Source organism: Heliangelus exortis, chromosome 7 (genome assembly GCF_036169615.1).
Source record: "Heliangelus exortis chromosome 7, bHelExo1.hap1, whole genome shotgun sequence".
Lineage (NCBI taxonomy): Eukaryota > Metazoa > Chordata > Aves > Apodiformes > Trochilidae > Heliangelus > Heliangelus exortis.
This window is the reverse complement of record NC_092428.1, coordinates 26,695,334-26,719,304: the sequence shown is the minus strand read 5'-3', so window position 1 is coordinate 26,719,304 and position 23,971 is coordinate 26,695,334. Positions and strand designations below refer to the sequence as shown.

The 23,971-nt window shown below is 41.2% G+C and overlaps 1 protein-coding gene across 2 annotated transcripts; it reads right to left on the bottom strand.

Annotated features, from left to right (window-relative positions):
* Positions 1 to 2,558: 2,558 nt before the first annotated feature.
* On the bottom strand, positions 2,559 to 22,087 carry PLEKHS1 (pleckstrin homology domain containing S1). 2 transcript variants are annotated; one of them, XM_071749447.1, is made up of 15 exons: positions 21,993 to 22,083; positions 19,543 to 19,678; positions 17,900 to 17,991; positions 17,688 to 17,794; positions 16,659 to 16,793; positions 15,354 to 15,429; positions 14,602 to 14,709; positions 13,908 to 14,003; positions 10,489 to 10,596; positions 9,459 to 9,574; positions 7,970 to 8,176; positions 7,642 to 7,743; positions 6,308 to 6,443; positions 5,422 to 5,515; positions 2,559 to 3,710 (listed from the first exon to the last, which is right to left on the bottom strand). In XM_071749447.1, the coding sequence occupies exons 2-14, from the start codon at positions 19,571 to 19,573 to the stop codon at positions 5,447 to 5,449; spliced, it is 1,383 nt and encodes a 460-aa protein (XP_071605548.1). In that variant the 5' UTR covers positions 19,574 to 19,678; positions 21,993 to 22,083; the 3' UTR covers positions 2,559 to 3,710; positions 5,422 to 5,446. The 2 variants fall into 2 exon arrangements, with proteins under 2 accessions (XP_071605548.1, XP_071605549.1); XM_071749448.1 differs by having other exon boundaries at positions 2,559 to 5,515; positions 7,970 to 8,173; positions 21,993 to 22,087.
* Positions 22,088 to 23,971: the final 1,884 nt, after the last annotated feature.

The window sequence follows — 23,971 nt, the reverse complement described above, 5'->3', positions numbered from 1 at the left end:
AGCAAGCAAAGGGCTCCTGGCCCTGAGTATCCTCACTGCTGCTGTGCCCAGATGTGGTTTCTCTGAAGGTGTTTTTTGCTGAATGAAAGGTTTGCATCAACCTTGGCTGGCCTCCCCTTTTCTTTAAATAATGCAATAAATTAGAAAGGGATAAGGGTCCAAAGGGAACGTTTGAAATTCCAGTGGCATTTCTAGGAACTGCCCGGCATGCTCCAAGTTCCTCGCAGCAACTTGCTGGCTGGCCTTGCAGACTGGCTACAGTGAGGCATGTACATGGGATAGCTGCTCCTCATTGGGAAATAAACTAAAAAAGCCCTCAGAAATGTCTCAGATTACACTGTCAGCTCCCTAAACCTGAAGATAGACAGCCCTGTGGTTAAGGATTTCTGCTGAGGATTCAGTACACACTCTCTTTAGCCCCTGCACTGGCAAAGAGAGCCCCAGCAAAGTATCTTATAAAGTATCTTACTTTGTAAGTACTTTACTTTGCTTGAGGAGTATCTTATAAATATCAATATGCCCTCTAATGGGGCCTGAAGTACTGGCTGAATCCATTTCACTGAGATGATTTCCACAGAGCCTGCTTGGCAAAGCTCTCTGTAAGCAGCACACAAACTGGGCCACCATGCAGGGCAGTGGGAGCAGCACCCGATGTTGGCTCAGGACATCACTGGCTGAAGGGGGACTCTGGGTAAGCCATGTTTCTGCAGGACATTGAGGATGGCTTCTCCCCTGGCACTGAATGGGCACAGCAGCATCTCTCTGATGCTGAAGAACCAACCCCCATGCCTGTAAAGATCTGAAGGAGGGGTTCTCAGCAGATGTATAGTGGAGCCCCCACCCCTGTCCCCACCCTTACACTTAAGGATGTGTAGATGTGGTACTACTTAGGGACACGGTTTAGTGGTGGTCTTGGCAATGCTGGGTTAAGGGTTGGACTTGATGATCTTGAAGGCCTTTGCCAACCAAAATGATTCTATGTTCTGTGAGGGAGAGCAATCCATGGTGGTGAATGCGGTGCTGTTGAGATCACAGTCATGGTAAGAGATAACATGATGCAAATGTATCTGAAATCACCTCTTGAATTTTATTGTGTGCAAGGAAAAAGCTCCCCTGGGGGCACCAGAAAATCTGGGGCAAAACATTAAAGCACCTGGTGTGCCCAGGTCACCACTGATCTGCTCTCCCCCCAGGGTACAAGGTGACATTGCTCTCCTTTACTGCACTTGCTCCTCTGTTGACACCACTTCTTTTCAGTTTCATTTTTCCCAGCCACCCTGGAGCATGCCTGGTCAGGTATCCCAGGCTGGAAGAACTGTAAAAACACATTGCCAGACTTTGCACTCACTGAGCTTGTCTCTGGCTGGGTTCAGGCTGGGCACAGAGAGCACAGATATCCCTCCCTGGATGGACTCATTGGCCTGCAGGAATTGTGCCCTCTCTGATCTCTACCTGAGTCAAACCCCAGTTCTCAGTAGCATTGCCCCTGAGAGGAGTGAGGGCTGAATGGTCTTTCTTGTGCTTTTTATTTTTCCTAACTTAAATGACCTCACACCAATTTGGAGATTTCCCTTACCATTAATTTCTTTTGTTTATTGTTTGCTTGGGGTTATTTTTTTTTTTTTTTCTTTTTTCCAGAACTTGCTTTTCTCCTGGACAATTGCGGCGTTGGTGCTGAAGGGTACCAGAGTGATTCATTTGGGAATTCAGGGTGGGAAATTAGCAGCCACTAATGAGTGAGCAAGGGAATGTGCCAGGAATTAACAGGCAGGGAAACAACCTCAAGGCAATGGTTGTACTCAATGACAGGCAATGAAGCAGGGAGGAGCACGTTAATTGTTAGCTAATTATGTTATCTGTGTTGCAATCAGTTGGGTTTTATCTCTGGTACACCCAGGCTGCAGATGCTGAGCAGTTCAGAACAGTGTGAGATGCAGCCAGTGATGGCCCCAATGCTGCCAAGCAGGTTGTTTCATGGGGTCAGTAGTTCAAGGAGGTTTCAGGATCTGCAGCTTTCTTCCAGCTGATCTGCATTAGACATGCTGGGCTGTGGATTCACTGAATTTCAGCTCATGTCAATGTAAACACCTGTGCCAGGAACCCCCATTGCCCAAAACTTAGCTGGACACCAGCTTGGGAAAGTTTTTGACACCACAGAGCATGCTGCAAAAAAGCAGGTACAACATCACCTGTTTCCTTAAGACTGGGGGTGGACACAACTCAAAAACCCAAACCAGTTACCCCTCAGACAGCACAAGTTTAAAGACATTCTCTTCCAGAACTAAAAGTAAGCACTGGGTAATACCATGCACATGGGCATCAACTTTTGTTGTTGGTTCTAGAAGCAGCCCAGAGATTTAGAGGAATTTGCTCTTTTGAAAAAAGATAAAATTTTCAAATTGGGGAAGATGTTACAGAATGAGGTTTATCTGTTTTTTAAAGAGTAGCTTTTTTTGAAAGGGTTTTTTCCTGACCCAGCTGCAGGTTACTGGGAAATTGCAGGTATTGTTTGGAGGAAGAGGAGGGTCTGTGTCAAGAGAGACAGTGGCAAAATAAAATGTGTTGTGAAGTCTTAACATTTATTTATTGTATGTGGGCAGACAGCTTCATATATTCTACCAGAATTTACTGTCCTGATGCCATTTCCATATTGCTTCTCTGTGTGATGAATCAGACAATATGTGACATTAATTACCTGCCTGTATCATTGTGCAAGCTGACATAAAGATCAGTTATGGGCTAACACATTAGTAACTGTTTAATGAAACACAAGATTAATTTCCCAGTTTTATGAAACAATCTGGAATTATCCTGTGCATCCTACATCTACCCAAATCCTATTATTGTCCTAAAGTAACATTTTACCATGGCTGAAAAGTGCAGCATACTTTGCTCAACATCTACCAGGTTCCACGCAGTGGTTCTCCCCCCTCCACCATGTAAGGTTCACAGCTCCTTTGCTAGTTCACCTCTTCTGGGAAATGTTTCTCTATGGAGTTCCTGTAAATTTCTTCAGGGTTGTTTCACCTTGTTTGTTCACCCTTAACTGGAAGAATGAGTTATCTGTCCCGCAGTTCAGTGACACGTCATCACTTTCAGGAAATATGTGAAAAAATGCTGGAAGAATGCAGGATGTTTGATTAAAAAAAAAAAAATAGGAAGAGAACAAGCACCTTCAAGAATGAAAATTACTCTGCAGACAGCAGAAATCAAGCATTCTCCATGTCCACAGAAAAGACAGAAAAAAAAAAATCAGGTTGATTTTCTAAAAATAAAAATCATCTAGGATAAATATTAGCAAAAAATTTTCTAATTATATACAGAGAGGAGTCTTGGAATTCCCTTTTCTGAAGTTCAGAAGATCTTAGGCAAACCTGGGGCAGGAAAGGTCAAGGGTGACATCCTTGGATGATGCTCTGGAATTAGACTGTGATTCAGGCCTCCAGGACTGTTCTAGCAGACTGACACAGTTACAGAGTGCTAAGAAGCTCTATCTGGTGACAGCCATCCCATCCCTCAGAAACCCTTGAGGCAGAAATGAGGTTTCTTGTACTCAAAGAAGCAGCACAAAGCAAAGGAGTCCCATGGCAACTTTGGAGAAGAGCTCCCAAGGAATGTATTTTCTTCCATTTTCATCCTCTCTAGTTCCAGAACTGGGGTTTCCCTCTGTTTTTGTGCAGGATTCAGTACAAACAGGCTTTTCAACACCACTGAAACAGAAATATCAAAGATTCTTTCCCATTTTGAGAAATAAGGATGTCCCAAACACTCCTATCTTCAAAGCAGAAGAGACAGGCTGGGGAATTCAGTCTGGAAATTAAACTTTTAAATAGGAGCTGAGTTGGAATAGATTGAATGGATGTTTGTGTTTGTTTGTTTTGAATTACTGATGATGTTTTAATCTTTGGCGAAAATAAAATTTTGTAACAATTTTTTGCAAGTCCAGACTGGATTTTAAAGGAAGCATCCAAAGCACATTTGTCAAATTTACTACTGGAGTAAGTTGCATCAACACTGATTTTAGTGAGTGTAATTTCTTACTGCAGTGACTGAATTGGCCTAATCCAATTGGAAGCTGGACAAACACTTCCTTTGGTCCATATCCACCTTAATCAAAGCTTATATAAATCTCTTAATATCAATAATCCTATGCCTGACAAACCCAGCAGTTATGTTGGCTGTATGTGGCCAGCTAAAATGGTCTTAACTCAAAGCCAGTGATCTGATTTGTTGCCACATCATTGTGTACAAATACAACCAGTTTTACAGCAGTGTAGGTGTGCAAATCCATGGGCACACAAATGTGTTTATCCAAAGGTGCACAAATCCATATAGACAACAGGTATATGTTCAGCACACACATCAGGTCACCCCATGTTTCTGTAAGCAACAGAGATCACTGCAGTGCAGGATGAAGCTCCCTTTTGGCATCCAGTAAGGGAACCCCTGCAGGTAATTAAGCACCAAAATCTTTTGGTGTGACATCAGCTGAAAAGCTGAAAATCAGTCATGTTTCTAAGGTAGCAATGGAAGCAAATCATATTCACAAATAAATATTTACAGGAAAGGTCCTTGTTTGGGAAATGAATGAACACTTGCTCTGGAAATGCTGTGGTACCAGTGACATCCCTGGGGACATAGTTGGTGGCATCAAACCCCTTTCAGTGAACTCTGCATCAGGCTGGGTGCACATCCCTTCTTGTACATCATTTCTCTCTCTGGTTTTCCCAGCTGTCTTCCCACCTTCCCCAAACAGGCAGGCTTCCTCTCTCCCAAATCCAGTCATTGCTTCTTCACTTAGGGCTTATTTTGGCTGCCAATGAACCCAAAGGTGCTCCACATTCCTCTCCTCCAACCAGCTCCTTTTCCTGTCATCCCTTGAAAGTATTTTTGTGGCTGTGGGGCACGATGTGAAATGAGGCCCCACTGAGCCATTACACAACACTTTATTTATCAGCTTTCCTTCCAACACTATAACTCTCAGCTTGCCTTTGCCTTTCTGTAGCTAAGAGGAAATAAAGGAAAACATGGCTTTTTCCCAAATGTAGTTTGTTTCCACAACTCTCCCTGATTGAGTTTAAATAAATTATAACTCAAGACAAAGAGGTGAGCAGAGGTGTGAACCAGCACTTTCTGCTGAAGTACAAAGTACACACAATGAAAAGGTTTCATAAATGATTTGACCTTCTGTTTTTTCATGTAAGTAAAGTGCATGCCAACATGGTACACAAGCCAAACACACACCATTCGTGTCAACAAACCAAGTTATTGGGACATAACATGAAAATGAAATCCATGTTCTTTATTCTTTGTACTTCAGCAACAGAAGATTTCTGGCAGCTATGAAGGATAAAGAATTCCTCTATACACTCTGTATCACATTCTTCTCCCTGATCTTTTCCCTTGAGCTTTGGCACTTACTTAGTCACAGAGGCTTTTTTTTTTTTCAGGAACACGAGCAGCCTTTAACATGGAAGGTATCTGAATGTGGAATCCTACATACAGTAAGTTTCACCTCAAAAAAGAAAGAGAGACATGTTTTTATAGCTTGTTATATCTGATCAACCTTTGTGCTACTACCTGATTTGTACTTTAAGTAGCTAAATAAAAAGACTCCATTACTAGAGGTATTTTTTCCTTGCTGAGCTTGGCTTTCTTTAGATGGCAACAGCATCTCATAATCTCAACTTTCTCAGCAAAATTCAAATAAGAACGTGTTCAGGTATGAGTGAGAGAACCTGGATACTGAAATATGAGTCTGGCTGAGAGACACCTGGGTATCAACACGTAGTTGGTGTTAGTGCTCCTAAGGCACCACTTAGAAACAGCCCCCCACAAAAAGTAGTATCACACATGGAGATGCATAGTGCTTGGTAACAGACAGGAGTCAGGATCTATTGGGTTGGGTGGCCCTAGGGTTCTGCCCTCAGTACCCAAACCCACTGTAAGCACTGGAGGCAACAGCTTATTGCCCAAAGTTTGCAATTCATGGGCCTTAGCCAAAACACATCAAGTAGCTCTAATTTACAGTTGCCCAGTAGTATCTCATAGGGTTGCTCAGACTCTTTGAGATCAAGTCCTCCAACCCAGCAGTGCTGGCCTTACAGCTCTTACCCCTAACAGCTCAGGAACAGGAGATGCTGCATCAGAATGATGCTGGGGAGTTTTTTGGTACTGAAATTATTCAAGCCAAGCTGAAACCAGAGTACACTGGTTTGAATGGAGCCACTGAAAATGCAAAAAAAGCAACTTATTTCTTATTTGGCTCGATTCCTTTGACTATCACCTTCAGGCCAGTCAAGCTCACCTCCTTTCTTGTGGACCTGCTGATGAAGAAGTAAGCTTCCTCCACACCCTGGGGTTGCAGATCATTCACAGCCACTATGTGGTCCCCATGGTTAAACAAACATCCCAGTCGGTGAGGACCAGTCCACTGTGAGACACTGGAGTGTTTGGGGGACAGAGAGCAAAGGAATCAGGCAGGATATCCAGTGACAGCAAACAGGCTGGCAATGGCTGAACAGGACTGCACTGATGGTGCTGTCCTCTGGAAGTGACACCCAGGCTGAATGACTTGTCAGCCTCTTGATCTGGTTCCAGTTGAAACCAGACTGCTTTGTACATCCCAATGGGTCCTCCTCAAAAGAGCACGTGGCACTGGCAGTGCAGGATGTTAACAAGTGAGAGTGGTGCTAGCAAGGTCCCCAGTGAAATTTGGGGATTCCAGTCCAAAAGCAGCTGGCTGGACTCTCTACAGAGGCTTTAGCCTAAAGTTTGACTGAGGGCATTTTTAAGTCATCCCAAAAGAATGAAATTAGCACTTATTGTCATGTGTTTTATCTATGACATAATTGTCAGGATCAGAAATTCTTTGCTGGGACCCTTATGGAAATTCCAGTATCTCTTTCCTGCTGCTCTCTGATAGACTCTCCTTTAGGAGAATTTTAGGATTACCTGACCTGATAGTCAAACCCAGTACTCTGCTCCCTCCCAGAACAAGTCCCAGATTCTTTCAATATGCATTTCCACTGAGAAAGCTCAGTAAATTTAGACATAGATATAATTATTCAGGTGGGGTACAGTTTCCAGTCACTTCTGCAATGGTATTTTTCCTTCTGGCTGACTGTGGCTGAAACAAAGTGACTTCCGATCGCTTCTGACACCTGATGGGTGCTGGCATGAGAGCAGCAGCAGAAAGCAATCTCAGTGCTGTGGGGCAGTGAAAGATCAACAGGAAGCACAGGAGTGTGGATTTTTTTCTGCTTCATACTCTTCATCCCAGTCATTGAGAGTGCAGGTGTAGGGAGAGCACTAATTGCCCAGGTGACTGCTAAGAGGATGTCTGTGCTCTAGGAGTCTGTCCCCTCACTGTATGTCTGGGACATACCCATCAGTGTGGCTCAACAAATCAAAGGTAAAACTGTCTAATTTCACACTAATATTAAAATAATAGCTTCAGGAGTGGGACTTTGCTGATTACTACGCAGAGCAGAAAGGAATCATGGAAGTACCAGGAGATGCTGACCCTGCCCTGTTCCAGCCTAGCAAAGCTGCACCTGGAGGAGTCCAGCTCTGCACTTCTGTACTTGATTGGCACTCATTCCCACCTGACAGGCATTGTCACAAGAGTCCAGAGCTTACCATATTTGTCCTGCAGCTTCAGTAAGTTTTAGGTAACTGTTAATATCAGCCAGGGGGATGAAAATATCCAATTTCTGCAGTTGGGTCTCATCTGTAACATGACTGTGAGAGAAAACAGCAGAGACCATAGAATCACAGAATATCTCAATTTGGAAAAGACCCATAAAGATCACTGAGTCCAGCTCCCTGCTCCTTGCAGAACTACCTAAATCTAAGCCATATGAGTATGAGCATTGCCCAGGTGGCCCTTGCCCTCTGACAGGCACCTCAGCTGAAACCCATGAACACTTTCTGTCTTCTCTGCAATAAAAATGGAGAATACACTTACCTGAGCAGTATAGACAACTGAACCACTGAGAGTGGTAATGAATTTTGCCTTCTCTGAAGAGTTAGCTGCTGGTTGGTGCTGCTTTCTGGGAATTTTAGGTCTCTGTTTGTGTCCAAGTCTCTTGGACATACACTGTTGTCCTGGGATATGGAAGGAGATGGGAGCCCATCATGCCACTTGAGCTGGCAGAACTCATCCAGCAACCTACTGGAGAGGAATGGTGATTAAAAATGAGCTGGTTTGACCATTCCAGGCACTCTTACTGTGTTTGAAGATGGATCAAACAGCCATCAGTGAAGCTAAGACATCCAGTGGACAAAACTACAGCTAAGAAAAATAAACAGTCCTTCTAAAAATAAACCATAAACCCCAAAATAAACCTTTTCAGTATTTCAAGACTACTAAACCTGAGAATATTCCAGCTAACAATGTGCCTTGAAAAAGGAACTGAGTACAGACTGTTGGCCTTGACTGTCCTGGCTTCAGCAAGGATGTAATGCTGTCTGCTGGGAGATACAATAACTCAGATGTGCTTGAAGGTGCTTTAGGTTTATTTAATGAGCCTTATAACACCTGGATCCAACTCCCCTCCACGCCCCAAACAAGAATGGGATTAGCAGCAAAAGTTGCTGCTGTTATATTTTAACTCAGATGGCTTCGGCTTGTGAGGCTTTTATGTGAGGTTTCCCTCCAGATGCTCCCCAAACCACAAGCAAGCTTGAATCAATCTGCTCGAATAAACTGGTCTGCGGGTCTGCATTTCCAGTTGCCTCCCAGTATGTGGCACAAGACCTGATTGCCTGTAGGTGGCAGGAGACAGCTAAGGAGAAGTTAGCACAGGAGGTGAGGTTTTTTTTTTTTCCTCGGGGGCACTGTACACTTCATCTTCAGTGTGCTGGGCTATGTCGTGCAGGTTGGAAAGTTTCCTTGAGGTGCTACAACTGCGACACAAACTTCAGGTCTTTCTTTGTGACACTGTGCCTTCAAAGTACACAGCATCTTGGTCTTTGGATAGGAAAATGGAATAAAGATGGCCTACTCGAGATCACATAAATTCTTACTGGAAAAGCTAAGACATAATGCCCTATATCTATGTTTCTCTTTTAACCACCAGATCATGCTGCCTGCTTTGGAGTGTGCCTGTCTGGAAGGTTGCTGGAGTTTGGCTGCAGAATCTGAGTGAAGTGGTGGGCTCTTATGACATGAAAACCTAAAAAAAGTATGAGTCAACAACCCGTGCTGCATCCTGCAGTCAGTGCCTGTCTGAACGCAGGAGTCTGCAGTGTGAATTCAAATTTCACACTGATGAGTTTGAAAATCACTCAGGTATTCCCACACGCTCTGAACTTCCTGAACCAAGACTAAAGGAGGGCTCATTCAAACAAGATGCAGCCTCCAGATATTGTTAGGTACATATCACAGATGACAGCTCTGCCTGTACCACTACATCACTTTTAATTTGCAAAACCTCAATGAAGCTGCTACTTACAGTGATTTCATTGACATATAAATGTTCTCCTTTGCTTGGTTTTCCTGCACTGGCTTCTCTAGCTCGGGGACATCAGACCCAGCTGTAGGGTCAGGCTTTGATATTTCAGTAGTGCACTGGTGGGAACACATAACAACACAAGACATTAACATCATTGCTCTGCCTACAGAAAAAAAAAAAATAAATCTTAATTTCCTTATTTTGCTCAGCACTCATGCTGCTTCAACACATTGGCTAATATAGCTTGGCTTTCCCCAAGTATGACAGTTTCCAGAAAACATGAGCTTGAAAGGTGTTTAAAACTTAGAAGTTAAAGCTATCTGGTATTATTGGCACCTTCAGGCTAGGACATAACCAGATATATTCTAAAGAACTACAAGGAAAAAAAAATATTTTGATTTAAGAAGGTTGAAAAAAAGAATCATGTAATCAGGGTGTGCTTAATTTAAAGCACTTAAGATTATATGTCAAAAACATATAGTGACTGACCAGAGCTTCTCCCAACTACTAACTACAGGGGAAACCTAGAGAAATTAGCCTCCCAAATTAGGTGTCAAAATTTGTTTAAATTTACCAATAGTATTCCTCCTGCTCCCATGTTTCTCAGTGAAGTGCTTTTAAAGTATTGTTTCATTTTATACAGCTCACTGATGCTTCAACCCAGTTACATTTTAAAACACATAAAAATAATGTACTGTTACATATTCTAAATGAAGTTTTCACTTTCAAAAAAACTCTGTTATATGATCAGCAAAAGATATTTATAACACAACAGTCGGTTTGGGGTATTTTTAAAAAATTGGCAGTGTTTTTGTCAAAATGACACTTTCTACCAGAAGGACCCCCTGAATAAGTCCAGTGTATTTTTTTCTTGGTCAAATGAAAGCTGTGTTACCTAATGCTTTATTTACATATTTCTTTTGCAAGGTATTATTGGCTCCTCATGCCAGTTCCTCTTTGGCCCATGAAATGTCTCCTGTCTCCTTAGAGCTCTTAACAAAACAACAGAACTCACAACTGATAAACAAACCTTTGCTAAGATGTTGCTGGGAATTTGGTAATAATCTTCTTCTTTTGTGATGTCTTCATCTGTATCTGACAACTGCAGATTTTCCTCACTCTTTCCCAGATTTCTATCCTGTTAAAAGAATGGTTTTGTATTTAACAGGTTCAGTTATACAGATTGCTTAGCACCTGTTTTTCCATTTACATGGAGAAGAAATAGAATCAGCAAATACCCACAGAAGACATGCTGCTCCCTGAACTGAGATATTCTCAGCCCCAGCCTGTTTTAGAAACAGGGTTTCTATATTTATGCTGCTTCTTGCCTTTTTGAGATCCACTGCACACAAAATTCACCACTGCTCTGAGTATGTCCCAGGTGGATTTGCAGTGAGCAGAGAGTTGCAACTGATTGTCTGATTACAACTTGTTGTGGTGTTTAAGAATCCAGTGGGTTAAACACTTCATGTATTAATCTGCATGCAATTAGGGTCACTTGTGCAGAAAAGACATTTTCATTCATTTCTGAAGTCCTTACAACAGGAAAAAACCCTGTAGGAAATCTACAATCAGGTCAGAATTCATTTGTCCTTTTTAAGCTCCTCTTAACTGCTATTGAGTAAGGAATGAATTGAGGATTTCCCTGACTAATGAGTAATTTATTATCTCATACTTCTCAATGAACTAGAACCATCCCCTAGAGGGCTGGAGATATGACATTAAATCCTTTGTGTCCTGAGTGATATTCTGCTTTCATTAATACCTGAAATACTAAGTTTGTAGCAATTTTGGTAAGAAATAAATCTCTCCACCAAATTCACCTAAGTCACAAAGATGATTTTTTTTATTTTTATGACTCCTTGCTGATTCCACTATCATTAAAACTTGGGTAATTAGCATTTAGCTGTCTCCCAGTGCAATTCTCCATGCTGTGTTTGTGATGCAACCATTTTTTAGGTCTCAACTTACAGCCTTGGTTTCCACAGTGATAATTTTAATACTTGTTATATATGCCACAGAATTTATTACTGTTTTAAAGGTAAGGCAAACTAAACCAATTACTATTTGACCAGCAAAGGGAAGAAACTGTCACTGAATAGAACTTCAAGACGATTAATGTATTTTTGTTCCTTGTTGGTTTGTATAAATGATATAAAAAGCAACTCATACAGGAGGAGTCAGAACAAACCAGTAAATGGTCCTTCAAGATTTGCATAAAAAAACCCCAGCAAGAACAAGACTGCCATGATCTAAAGTAATGAGTGAGTTTCCTAGTGGCTTCTTAGGTCTTTGAATTAATCCAACAAGCAAACACTTAGGAATGGGGAAGAGGAAATGATTTATGAAGTCCTGAAAACTTTCAGCTCCCGGGAAACTTGAGAGAACAGGCAGCATTCATCAGCTTCCCAAGCTGAGCCTTCAGCCACTGACAATGGCCACTTTTTACCAGATGTATGGTGTTTCCCCTTGGCATCATCACGGACTAAAGGGACAATGGAAAGGTAAATGTTAATCTGCAGCAGCACTTTACATTGGCACTGTCACAAGATGGCAATGACACTTGGATAATGACAGAGTAATTGTTAGTTACAGGCTTCTTCAGGGAATTTGTGTTGCCCTTGGACAGAGGAGTTTCTCTTTCAAAAAATCAGGTGTGTCTAAGATCCTGACAAGGATGCCTTAGGGGTCTGCAACACAGTAATTCACAGTACAGGGTGGTGTAAGGTCAGGGCTCCTTATTTTGATGTATTTCAGGTACTGAAAGCTGTGTATCAAAGAGCTGATATTGAACTGCTGAGTCAGATGTGGAGTGGTAGCTCCAAAATGTGGGCTGAAAGATTGAGAGCCAGGTCCCCAGACCCCTTGAGGGTCCCTTCCTTCATGGCTGGACTCAGCTGAGATCAAGGGGCCTCTTTGGATAAGTAGTGGAAACTGACCAAAGAGTTTTCAAGATCTGGGCCTTGATGAGGGAACTACCAATAAAAAGCAAACCAATTCAGACACTAGAAATGTGGAGTCATACTTCTAAATGGAAGTAAATACAGGGAATAATCTGGAAGTCAGCTGTCTAGATATCACTGAGCAGAGAATAGGGGCAGAGATGTTAGCAGATGCTGAACTTATGAGTCAAGTGAAATATTTTTACCTAACAAACAAGTACTTTTGTTGCTTGTTAGCTGTATGGCAAGGTTATTTATTTTCACACACGCTGAAACATAAATATGCTACTCCCTCTGCTTCAGGCTAAAAAGGTAAAATCTGAATTCCTTCTCTTTTAACCCTCATGGTCAGTCTGTCTGAGTCTGGACAGCTGCACAGGAGACACTGCTCTCTGAGGCATCATAAGTATGAGGAGAATTAATAAATGAGACAAGGCGTGGGTAAGAGAGAGACAGAGTGAAAGCCTTGGTATGCAGCCAGAGCAGCAGGAGTTAAAATCAGACTAAGGGTTAACTCAGTGCATTTAAGAGCTCAGACTCACAGCTGAATTACTGCAGCTTAATCAAGGACTGTGTATCAGCTGAGCTGACCCATGGCATTGCAATGCAATTTCAACTCTTTTCACTTCTTTCCACTAAATTTAGCTGTATTATCTCATACTTGCTGCCAGCCTATATACATGGATGGTGACTACAGCATGTGATTAACACCTTGCTAGCTATGATAGCAGAACAGATTCTTTTTCCTGTATCTCAGCACTGGAACGTGGTCCAATGCATAAGCTGCCAATAAGATGAATTTAAACTGAACTTCCAACCTGCATAGTGGTGTGATGGAGCTTTGGTTGTGCCTTCTGTTCTGTTGCCTCTGCTGCAAAGGCAGTAATCCAGGGCAGACAAGAGGTGAAAAAGGTTTAAAAGTGCTGCAGGTGTTGTTCATGGAACACAGGTCAGGACATTTAGCCAATAATACACGATAACATTTGTCACTGTATCTTTGTAAGTCATTCCTGCCAGATACATAAGCTAAATTTCTCAAAGTAATATTTACACTGATTGAATGCCAGTCCTGAGGTGTGCCTCAACTTAGCATCCCTTGTTCTGTAGTTCACTTACATTGATTCAATTGCTAAGGAGAGAGGCTGCAGAAAGAAACCATTTAGGCACTGAGAAATGTGATGGGACAAGCAAGTCCTCAAGCAGTGCCAGCTCAGAATTTTTTGGACTGAGTTTGAGAGAGCCACCAAAAGTTGCAGTTGCTGAAGATCTGTCCACAAGAAGCAAGGTAAACTAAGGGCATTGCAAGCAAATTATTAGAACCCTGTTTTCAGTGCTAAACTAATAACTAATATTCCTAACTAATATTTAGGAAACTTTCATCAGGAAAACCAACTCAGTGTGCTAGGAAAGCAGATGGATAGTTGCAAATGTTCAGGTGAGAGAAGAGTCAGTAGTCACTTATGCAGACTAAACAAGCAAAGAACTGTTTGATTTTTTTCCCACTCACCAGTCTTGGAAAAACTCCTTTTGTTGGGTCACAGTGAGCAGCATGAAGTCCAGGATCTGAATTAGGCCTGTTCTTGTCTTCTGAGGAACTGTTCTCCTGTACACAAAAACAAAAAATTGACTCCTCCTAGAAATACACTGGAGGTGCTTCAACTGCATCCAGCTTCCTCTACCTCAGATTACAGAAAACAGGATTTTTTTTCAGTTCTATTTAAATACTAAGGTGAAAGAACAGGAAAGCACAGAGGAACTGGACCTGAATTCCCCTCTTTACTGCCTGAAGAGAGAGACACAAAACCCCCACAAACACAAAACAGGAGGAATGTGACAAGCAGCTGCCAAAACAATCATTACATGGCTTTGCCAAAGAATGTCAAAGACATCTTCAAGGGCTTTCTTCATACCCACTAATGTTTGCCAGTCAGTTGAGACAGACAATGAATATCATTTTTCATTGCCATCAACACCTGCCTTCACTTTCATGCAGCCTTTCCCCAGAGGTCTTTCCTTCATTGTAACTCTGATTTTATCATCCAGGTTCTACTGAGTAACCCCACCAGGGAGCACAACAGACTCACCAGGACAGAGCACAAGCTCTGAAGAACTTTTGATGGAAAAAAAATCAACTGTACAAACGAAATGTAACAGCCACACTTAGGAGCAAACTCCTCATAAAAGATGGATAATGTGTTTACCTTTGGGCAGAATTGCCTTTCTGGGAAATTCATTGTATCTGTAGGATTCCTAAATAGTGGCAAAGATGAGGGTCGGCTTCTGATTTCTGGACTGGGAAGATCTGGGTTCTGGAAACAAGATACCAGCAGTGTAAGGAGGCAGGCACATGATGGGCATGGGCTACCAATGCAACCCACCAGTCCAAATTATACTTCTGATGGCTCAGAGAGGTTGTCTAGATGGCATGTCTCAAGCAGACATCAGTTTGCCCTGCTTGCACTTGGAGCTGCCTGGGAGCTGCAGGGCTGCAAGGAGTTTCTGACCCAGCAGGTCTGGCACCTGACAAGGTGCAGAGACCTGGGCCTGAGCTGGAACTAACAGGGCTTTCAGCTGGTTCATAATATTGACAGACTAGATGTGGGCTGGTTTGTAAAACAGTCTGTAAATATAACTAAAAAGCACCCAGTAAGGATTACCAGTAAGTTTTCAATCTGACCTATCAAAGGTCCAATTCATTGCAACATCAGGGCAATCATCTCATTTCCACGTGGCTTAATTCTTCAGTGTAAAACCAATCCCAGGGCAGACAGATGGTGCAATGCCTGCTTAATGCATAAAGCCAGGGTGGAGGATTTATATAGGAAATGAATTTCTGATTAAGCAAGGCAAAAGACAGCTTGCAAGGCCAAAAATCAGGAAAACGGTTTTGCTCAGGTTTCTAATGAAATTACAAACTTCTAAAATTCTAAAATCAAGTGCAGTAATGTGTCACCTGAGGGCAGCATCCACCTCTTTTGGCATCCCTGCAGATGGAAGATATCATAGTGACCCAGTCCTCTGTTTCCTGCCTGTTGGGTTGGAACAGAAGTGAAAACCTATTTGCAGGCAAAACACAAAGAAAACTCATCTGCTTACACAATTCTTCACAGGGGGCCCAAAACCTTCCCAAAATCAACAGGGAAAATCTGCACCATCTTTTCAGGAGAGAGTGCTCAGGAGGCCATAGCAAGATGTGAAAGTTTGACCTCAGAGAGGTGCAGCCCAGAAAAGGAAGAGGGATGGAGAGGGATGGTCCTTTCTGCTTCGTGTTCTGTGTTCAATGCTGCTCTGCCCCAGTCCTGTCAGAAAGGCAACTAACAAGGCAGGAGAAAGCTTTTGGGTGAGCAGGAAAAGAAACATGCCATGAAAGGACCCCTGGAGCCCTGTTCCATACTTGTGGTGGATTTAGTTAGATGAAGCCTGGAAGGCTTCCCGGTGAATGTGGGCTGTGAGAGCAGTGCCCTGGGGGAAGGCACGCTCAAGTAACACCCAGGTATGTGTTTTTCTGCTGCTCTTATCAGCATTGCACACATCAGCTGCTCTTCTGCACAAAGGTAGGAAAACCCCAGACAGGCTTGTGGCTGGGAAGCAGAAGAGGAGAAGCTGGGAAGCAGAGGAACACGGTGTCAGATGTTCTCCCTCACTGAAGCTTTGGGTGATCACTGCAGCAGCAGCAGTTTCTGCCCTTGCTGAGGACTGGATTGCAGGCAGGGAGAGCAGGGTACACACCAAAGGCCCCACTCATCCCTTTTGGGATCTGTTTTCCCTCAGGGGAATTGCCTCCTTCACTCTGCTTCCCTTGATTAACAACCTACTCTACAGGGCAAGACTATTTCCTATGATTAATCCATAAGGAGCAGAAGCTTTCCTAACTTCCAGGAATTATTGGGTGAGAAGACAAAGCTCTCTGCTCTCCCTTGGCCCTTAACTGGTACCACCTGACATGGAACCACTATGCTGAGGTTCTGCTGCTGCCATCCCTGCTCCCTGCCCTGTGCTCCCACTACTTTCAGAGGTTGGATGCTTTAACAGTGTAGCTGCAGGGAAGGATAGCAAACCCCTCAGAAACAGCAAAAAACAATCCAGGAAAAAACAACATAGAAAAAAAAAAAAAATTTTCCATGGGATCAACCAGCTGAGATGCAGGAAGAGATGAGAGCAGCTGTGAGGGAGGAGGATTTGCCTTGGGGCAGATGCTTAGTGTTACATTCACAGAACTGTAAAGTCCTATTGCATTTGCACATCTGTCCATGCCTACCTGCTGCTAGCAATAAGGTAGTAACATCTGTTTCCAGTACTGATGGACATCACCTGCTCAGGAAGGCATTTAAACATCTTCCTCACCATTTCCATCATTTCAGACTTGCTTATGCCAACTTGGATATTTATGATTCTGTTAAGATAACCATATGACACATCCTAAATAACTATACATACATAAATAAAAACATATAAACATATAGAGGTGTTTATATGCACATATGTTACTCTAAGCACATCATAAAATGACAAGGTCTGCATGGGAAGAAGTAAACATTTTTCTACAGAAAAAATTCTCCTAGAAAATAAGGTGATGCATATAAAACAGAGGGTCTTTCAATGAAGAAAATTTTCAAGCAAAAAAATAATATCAACTTTCGGAAAGACTTGTGCTCAGATTTTGGATCCTCATTTCTGAAAAAGGGGGCTGTTGGTCTAACAAAGAATATATATATATAAAAAAAGACAGTAAGAAAAATTCCCAGCATATGTTTTTTAACCACTACAGAACAACACATTTGATTTGAAACCAATTGTATATTAACATTGTTTTAATGGAGGAGAAGAGGAACAAACAAGTACTCTTAATAGACAAGTACTACTTCCACTAACTTCCAAGAAGTTAAGTTAGTAAAAGCAGTAAAAACAATAATGCTGGTAATGATGTAATGACACCACTGAGCACACTGGATTTTTTCAAAAGCTTCACAATGTAAACCCTTTCAGTGGAAGAAGAACAACAGCAATGAGAATCCAGTGACATCTATGCCTAACAATTCCATGAATCTGAAGTATTAAGCTCCAGGTCTGACTGGTAAGCTCTTTACAATTTCCTTTACATTTACTGTTTCCATTTTAGGTATCTCATACCATATGTGACACAATAAAAGATTCTAATAAAAATAATTTATTCTTGACTTCAGTGGGATTTGGGGAAAGAATCTCAGACAAGTCTGTACAATCAGTGGCCATTTATGAGCACTGATACATGATTTAAACTAAAAAGTGATGTGTTTGAGTTACATACTGATCAACATCTATGGAGCCTTTTATATTCTGGCCTTTTAGATACTTCAGGATGTAACTGCCCTTGCTGGATTTGGACAGGATGAAAAAACGCCTTTTCCAGGAATTCTGCCAAAGAGAAAGTGATTTGTCTCTGATTAAAATTCAGGATAGCAGAAATAACAGATGCTTGCTGAGGGATTGCTGGAACTGGGCTGATCTATGTTACTGTACCTGGGAGCTGAAAAGTTGAAGGGGTGGTGATTTGATGAGGAATCCATTCTTGCAGACTCCACCTCCAGGCCAAAAGGAATTTTGAGTTGTCACTAATCAAAGAGAAACGAATGGCACCATCACCCAATTTGTTGCCAATTAACCTCTTTCAAAGCCCTCCTCCAGCTGGAATTGATTGCTCAGCACTGGCTCCTGTGCTTAAACGGCCATAAACAACGTTACAAGTAGAGAAGACACAAAGATAAATAGAGGCTACAAAATACAGTGTCAGGCCCTTGGACAACCAACCTAAGCTGTAAAGAAATGACAGTGACCATGTAGGGGGCTCTGAAGAGAGAATGAATCTCTGCCTTAGTTAACTGCTTTTATTTCACTTCACAGCTAGTGATGTCAAAGACAGGAAACAGTCCCTTAATGAAATTTATAGATGGCATTCAATTTGGATAGGTTGCAAACAGAGTTATTACAATATTACCATATTACAGTGTTCCAGTACTTAAAGGTGGCTACAAAGAAGATGGAGCCTCCCTGTTTACAAGAAGTGACATGGACAAGGAGAAAGGGGCACAAATTGCTCCTGGGGACATTCCACTTGAAGACAAGAGGAAAATTTTTTTACTGTGAGGTCAGTCAGACATTGGAATGGTCTCCGAGGGGAAGGGGTGGATTCCTCCACTTCGGAAAGTTTTAATTCTTGAGCTTGACAGGGTGCTGGGGGATTTCATATGAATAATAACATTAGAAGGGCTGAACCAGATGATCCTTGAGAATTTGACATTCTGTGGTTCTAAGGACAGATCAGCTTACATAGGGAATCATGATGTGACAACAAGAAAAAGAATTACAAGCAAAATATGAGCTAAAACCCTGGGTGGTGGGGGGGGGGAAATGCCTGACTTGAGTTGTTCATGACTCTGCATTCTCTGTGGCCAGTTTAAAATTCACATTTTCTAATCACTGGTGAATTTCTGATCAAAATCTTCTTTTTTTTTTCTTTCTTTCTCTCTTTTTGTTTCTTTTAATGCATTTTAACACCCAGTGAAAGGAGTGGCAATCTCCCGTTTATAACTTGTAAACTGTGTAGGGGAAATTAGGATTTTTTTAAGAATCTGGTGACTGAAAGGAGCACAGTCAACTTCATTTTGTCCCCCAGTAAAGGACAGTAGTGAATCTACAGAAGTTCTGGGAAATACAACATGGCCAAACTTTGTGGTGATGCAAGAAACTCTTGGTTCTGAAATCCCCTTTACCATTGAAGTGCATGAGGCTTCATCATCACTGCACTGGAAATACTGACTGTATCTTCAGTCCCCACCTAACTTTTAAGAAATTTACAGTTTTTTACAAATTTCAGCCCAACCTGTGGGTCAGGGACAAGAAAAATTCTGCTATAAAGAGAAATGCTGCACTTTGGGTAGACTTTTTTAAGGAAGGCAGCAGAAGGGCAGGAGTAACAGACACAAATCCAAGTGAGGTCTTGAAATTTTCGGTATGCTCTTTTCCCCTATTTTTCCCCTGCTTTTTTTGCTACAAGATCTGTGGCAGGTGTAGGGCAAAGAAAATTATCAATGTATGAAACTAAAATGGATTGACACCTGATTCGATCTTACCACTGATAAATCTTAGTAAATGAAATTTTGTACCTGCAGAATTTCTTTCGCTCACAGCAGCCATCCTGGTTGTTTCTTCCACTCACATAGGAAACAGAGCAAAAACCTTGAAGCTAATTCCTTTTGCTCTGCTTCCTGCTGAGGAACCTTTCACTGCATGCACAGCTGCCTGAGAAAATAACAAATATTTCACAAGTGTTTAGTTTCACAGTGGTGATTAAACTATGTAAAATAATCTATAGCAACTTCAAAAGAAACTCTATAAATAATTATAATTATTAATTTAACCACACTATTATACACATTTCACATTATAAAGGAAAGTATACCTTATATGCTATAACATTATACTTTATTCAAATAAAATTAGAATATTAATGATAAAATTTAGAAATTTGTACACATCAAAGAGATGATTTACCTAGGAAGTGGTGAGACCTGGCAAGAGAATTTAATTTGCCCTTTCCTTTACATCAGACACAACACCTGTAACCTAGAAATATTGCATCCCATATTGCATTAGCAGTGTGATCAGTCCTGTATAAAACAGGCATAGTTTGGCCTAAAGATAATTAGAAAATCTAGTCATAACACTATGGTAATTATAATAATTTGCAACTCTGTAGCAATTTTCTTGCAGTGCTCTCAGGGCAATTCATAAACAGTGATAAAACAGACTTCACAGCTTTCTAAGAGGAGCAGTAAACAGACAGTATCTGTTTTTATTTATGTCAACTTGTTTTTTGCAACATCTCCTTCGATACTACCAGGGAAATGGGAATTTCATCTTGAATAAGTTGTTCCTTGGCACATCCAGGCTGCGGCTGTGATGGAAACAGGGGCTGCAGGGAGGCAGAACCACTGAGGTTTTCCCATGGATGTCTCCAAAGTTTTGTTAAAGATCCCTTCCCCAAAGCATGCAGACAGTGGGCTGTGGACTTGGGGAGTGCAGGAACAAAGAGATGGAGCACTGAGAAGGTGATAGGTGGGGTTGGCTAATGGGATTCCATTTTTTTTTTTGAGGTTATTCACTTTTTGGTGTTTTCCTTCAAGAAGAACACAGAGTGGCAGGATAAGAGAACCAGATCCCCAGTGCTCTGCACTCCTGCCACTCGATTGCATGGACAGCAACCACCACACATTGCACACTGGGCAGGTTTTTTATTGTCTCACAAATCCTTTCTTTAAAATAAGATCTAGTTTTTCTCATTTACTTGCATTTCTGATTTTACATACCAGGTCTGCTTGTAGCATCGTTTAGGAAACTTTGTTTCAACTTTGCCTTACCCCAAAGCTCTAATTCCTGGCAAAATGAAAATTTTTCCTGTTGGTAACTTGAAGTTGCCTCTGGGCTATAAGGAGGTTACAGTCTCCAGCATGTGAGCCTCTGAAGCTGGAAAAACTCTTCTGGGGAAATCTGAAGGATTGCAAATACTGCTCTTGAGTTATTTGCTGAGCTGCCTGAGAGGTATAAAAGGTTCCCTTTGTTTCTGCTTCATCAGTGATTTACACCACAGTGCCAGAATATGGTGTGCTTAAGAGTAGTGGTCAGAAGGGGTTGGTTATTTTTTTATGGCCTCACTCACCTGACACGGGGTGGGTTACAAACAAAAATTTACTTCTGACACTCAGCTGCAGCTATGGGTTTCCACACCTCCTATTCCAGGCAGTACCAGGCTGTAAATGAGACTGATCCAACAACAACTTAGGTCCACTGAAGAAATCTGCAGAGCTCTCTTGCCTATAGTTTTTTGTTTTGTTCTGTTAAGGAAAACTTTGCAATTTTGCCTGTTATTGAGAAAGTTTCGTTGTACAGATGAAGTGACAAACTTATCAAATTTACCTCTAGGGTTTTCATCTATTGCCTACCAAAAAAAAAAACAAACAAACAAAAAAAAAAACCCCAACAAACAAACAAACAAAAAAAACCCCAAAAACCCAAAAAAGCAATTTCCAAAGCTATAAATGAGTGAGCCCACAGTCAAATTGTTAATGTCAATAGTATTAGCACATGCCCAGGGTTGCAACGAAAGGCAACGTAATGTTCTTTTCAATGTGACTGAAACTGGCAAACAAACCACCTCCTGCAAAACAATGTTATAAGAGTCTCTGACAGGATAAGAATCTTTTCCAGGTTTCATTAAAAGTCATGATTTGCAGGTGGCAAGACAAAAACCTGTGAGATCTCACTGCATTTTGGGAAAAAAGTTTTTAATTGTTGCGTTTAATTGGTTTTTTTCTCTTCAGTGGAAAACAACATTTTAAACAGGTTATGTCTAATTCAGAATAGACAATGCCATTATAATACCTTCTCAGCTTTTTCTATGCCTGACATTAAGAGATTTATTTGCTTTCAACCTTCTGAAGAAGTGCAATGAGGCATTTCAGTCAAAGTGAAAAAAAAACGCTGCAAAATGTTAAGATGTGGGCTATTACAAAGCTTCAATAGCAAGATAAGGAAAAGAAATTGTGTTAATACTTACAGGCAAAATGTCCTCGTGGTTTAGGTGTTAGAGAAATGCACTTAAGTGTTTCCAGATGCCCTTCCTTTTGCAGCAGAAGAGGATGTGTGCATGCAGTGCACTGTGACTGCCTTCTTATAGTCCTTGTCTAAACACAAACACCCTGGAATATGATCCTCAAGGAAATTCCTGTTTCTGCCATGGAAAGAAAACTAAAGATTCTTCTGAAAGGGGAAATCCACAAGGTTATTGTTCAATTAAAAAATATGTACATTTGAAAGAGGGATAAATGTCTCCCATGCAAAAAAAAAAAAAAAAAAAAAAGCCTGGAGACAGTTTGTTTTCTTTGTGTCAGCTTTATCAACAGTCCCTTTAATTCCCTTGAAATCATAGGGTCAGAGCCTATCTTGCTTATAGGATTTCTTTTTATTCTTTCAAGAAACGTCCAGTATCAGCAATGATAATGGTTTTACACACTAAACCCTACAGTTATTCCTATAGTTGGCAAGGTACTTGCATTTAGAGGGAAAATAGATAAAAATTTGAACAGGAAATAGGCTAAAATGCCCCACAGCTTGTAGGTCACTATTCAGCCACCTGGCCTTGCTCAAATAAAATTCAGGCTTCCTTAGCCTGGATGGGTTCCTTTAGGTTCTTGTAGGTTCTTGGGCTGGCAGAGCCCTCAGTGTGTAAATATCACCAGTCAGACGTGATGTCTGCTGGTGGGATATTTGGTTCTGAAATTATAATAATGCTTTTTGAGCATGATTTAAAGTAATATTCCATCTAGCAGAGGTGCTGGTCCTGACACAAGGGTTGTGTTTCATTTTCTCTCCCTGTTACTCTGAGTTATCTTTCCAAGTTGTATTCCTCTCTAGCAATGTCTTCAGGTATTTTATTCTGATCTTTCTGTATTTCATATACTAAAACAACCTCAAGGATTCAGCCTTAACTTGCTCCTGGTGTTGTAAGTCAGCAGGCAGAACTGCTCTACTCCTTTGTGCCATAATATCATCTTTTTTCCAGGAAAACTTTGACCTATCAGGAACCCTCTTGCAAATGCTGAGAATGCCTTCCTGGCTTGTGACATTAGAACCCTGAAAGCTTCAAATAAGCATTCCTGCTTTGACTTTTTTTCTAGAGATAGCTACCATTTCACCTATTAGCTGACAAGTCTCTAGCTGTCCTTACTCTGTGTCATGTTAAATGTACAAAAAATCTGATACATACCAGCTCTGTTCACCTTTATTTTGTCATTTTAGGCATTATGTCCAACAGGGCAAATAGCTTTTCCTACTCAGAGAAAATAAACTAATATTAACTACCCTGATTCTTTCTCAGCAGTAGGATGGGGTCAGGAACAATTTTTGTGTTTTTCAGTGCTCCTAGGCCAAGATAAATTTTCTAGAGCTGCTTTTTTTTTTTTTTTTTAATAAAATACCATTCTCAAAGAACGCTTAAGAAAACAGCAGTACAAAAAAAGAAATGTGCTCCTTATCTGTTCCACTGCTATAGTCCTTGGGCATAATTAAAAAAACCTGAAAATTAGCTGTTTTAGAGCCCTTACTTGTGCCTTCATGGTTCCCAAGTCTCTATAGATTCAGTATGTATCTGGATAAAAGCATAGTTTGGGAGACAGGCAGGTGAATATTGTTGACAGACATTTAAAACCAGACTAAAACTCATGCAAATAAACAGCAGTGAGCTTCAAAGACATGAAAAGAGCTTTCAGAGAAGTAACAAATACTCAAGTGTTTACTGGACAGATTTCTCATGGCAAAACAGGATTTATCCCTAATGGGAGAAAATAGTTTAGGATGAAGAATATTGTCATATGAACTGCTAGACCACTGTATAATCTACTGTACTAAGATATTTTATACACCAGGAAAGGTTAAATGTATTCAGCATTCTTGCATTAAAATATTTTTCAGTAATTTTAGTTTACTCTAAGAGAGGATGTGGTCTTTAACCCAAGTCACCCAATGCCACCTTACTTT

What these genes read in the sequence shown, in the direction of transcription:
- PLEKHS1 (XM_071749447.1), bottom strand. Translation starts at nt 19,573, where the DNA reads ATGGCTGCTGTGAGCGAAAGAAATTCTGCAG. An exon ending in GAGCGAAAGAAATTCTGCAG is followed by an intron (nt 17,992 to 19,542) that starts GTACAAAATTTC and finishes CTCTTTGATTAG; the next exon opens with TGACAACTCAAAATTCCTTT. An exon ending in CCAGCAACATCTTAGCAAAG is followed by an intron (nt 9,575 to 10,488) that starts GTTTGTTTATCA and finishes TGTTCCCACCAG; the next exon opens with TGCACTACTGAAATATCAAA.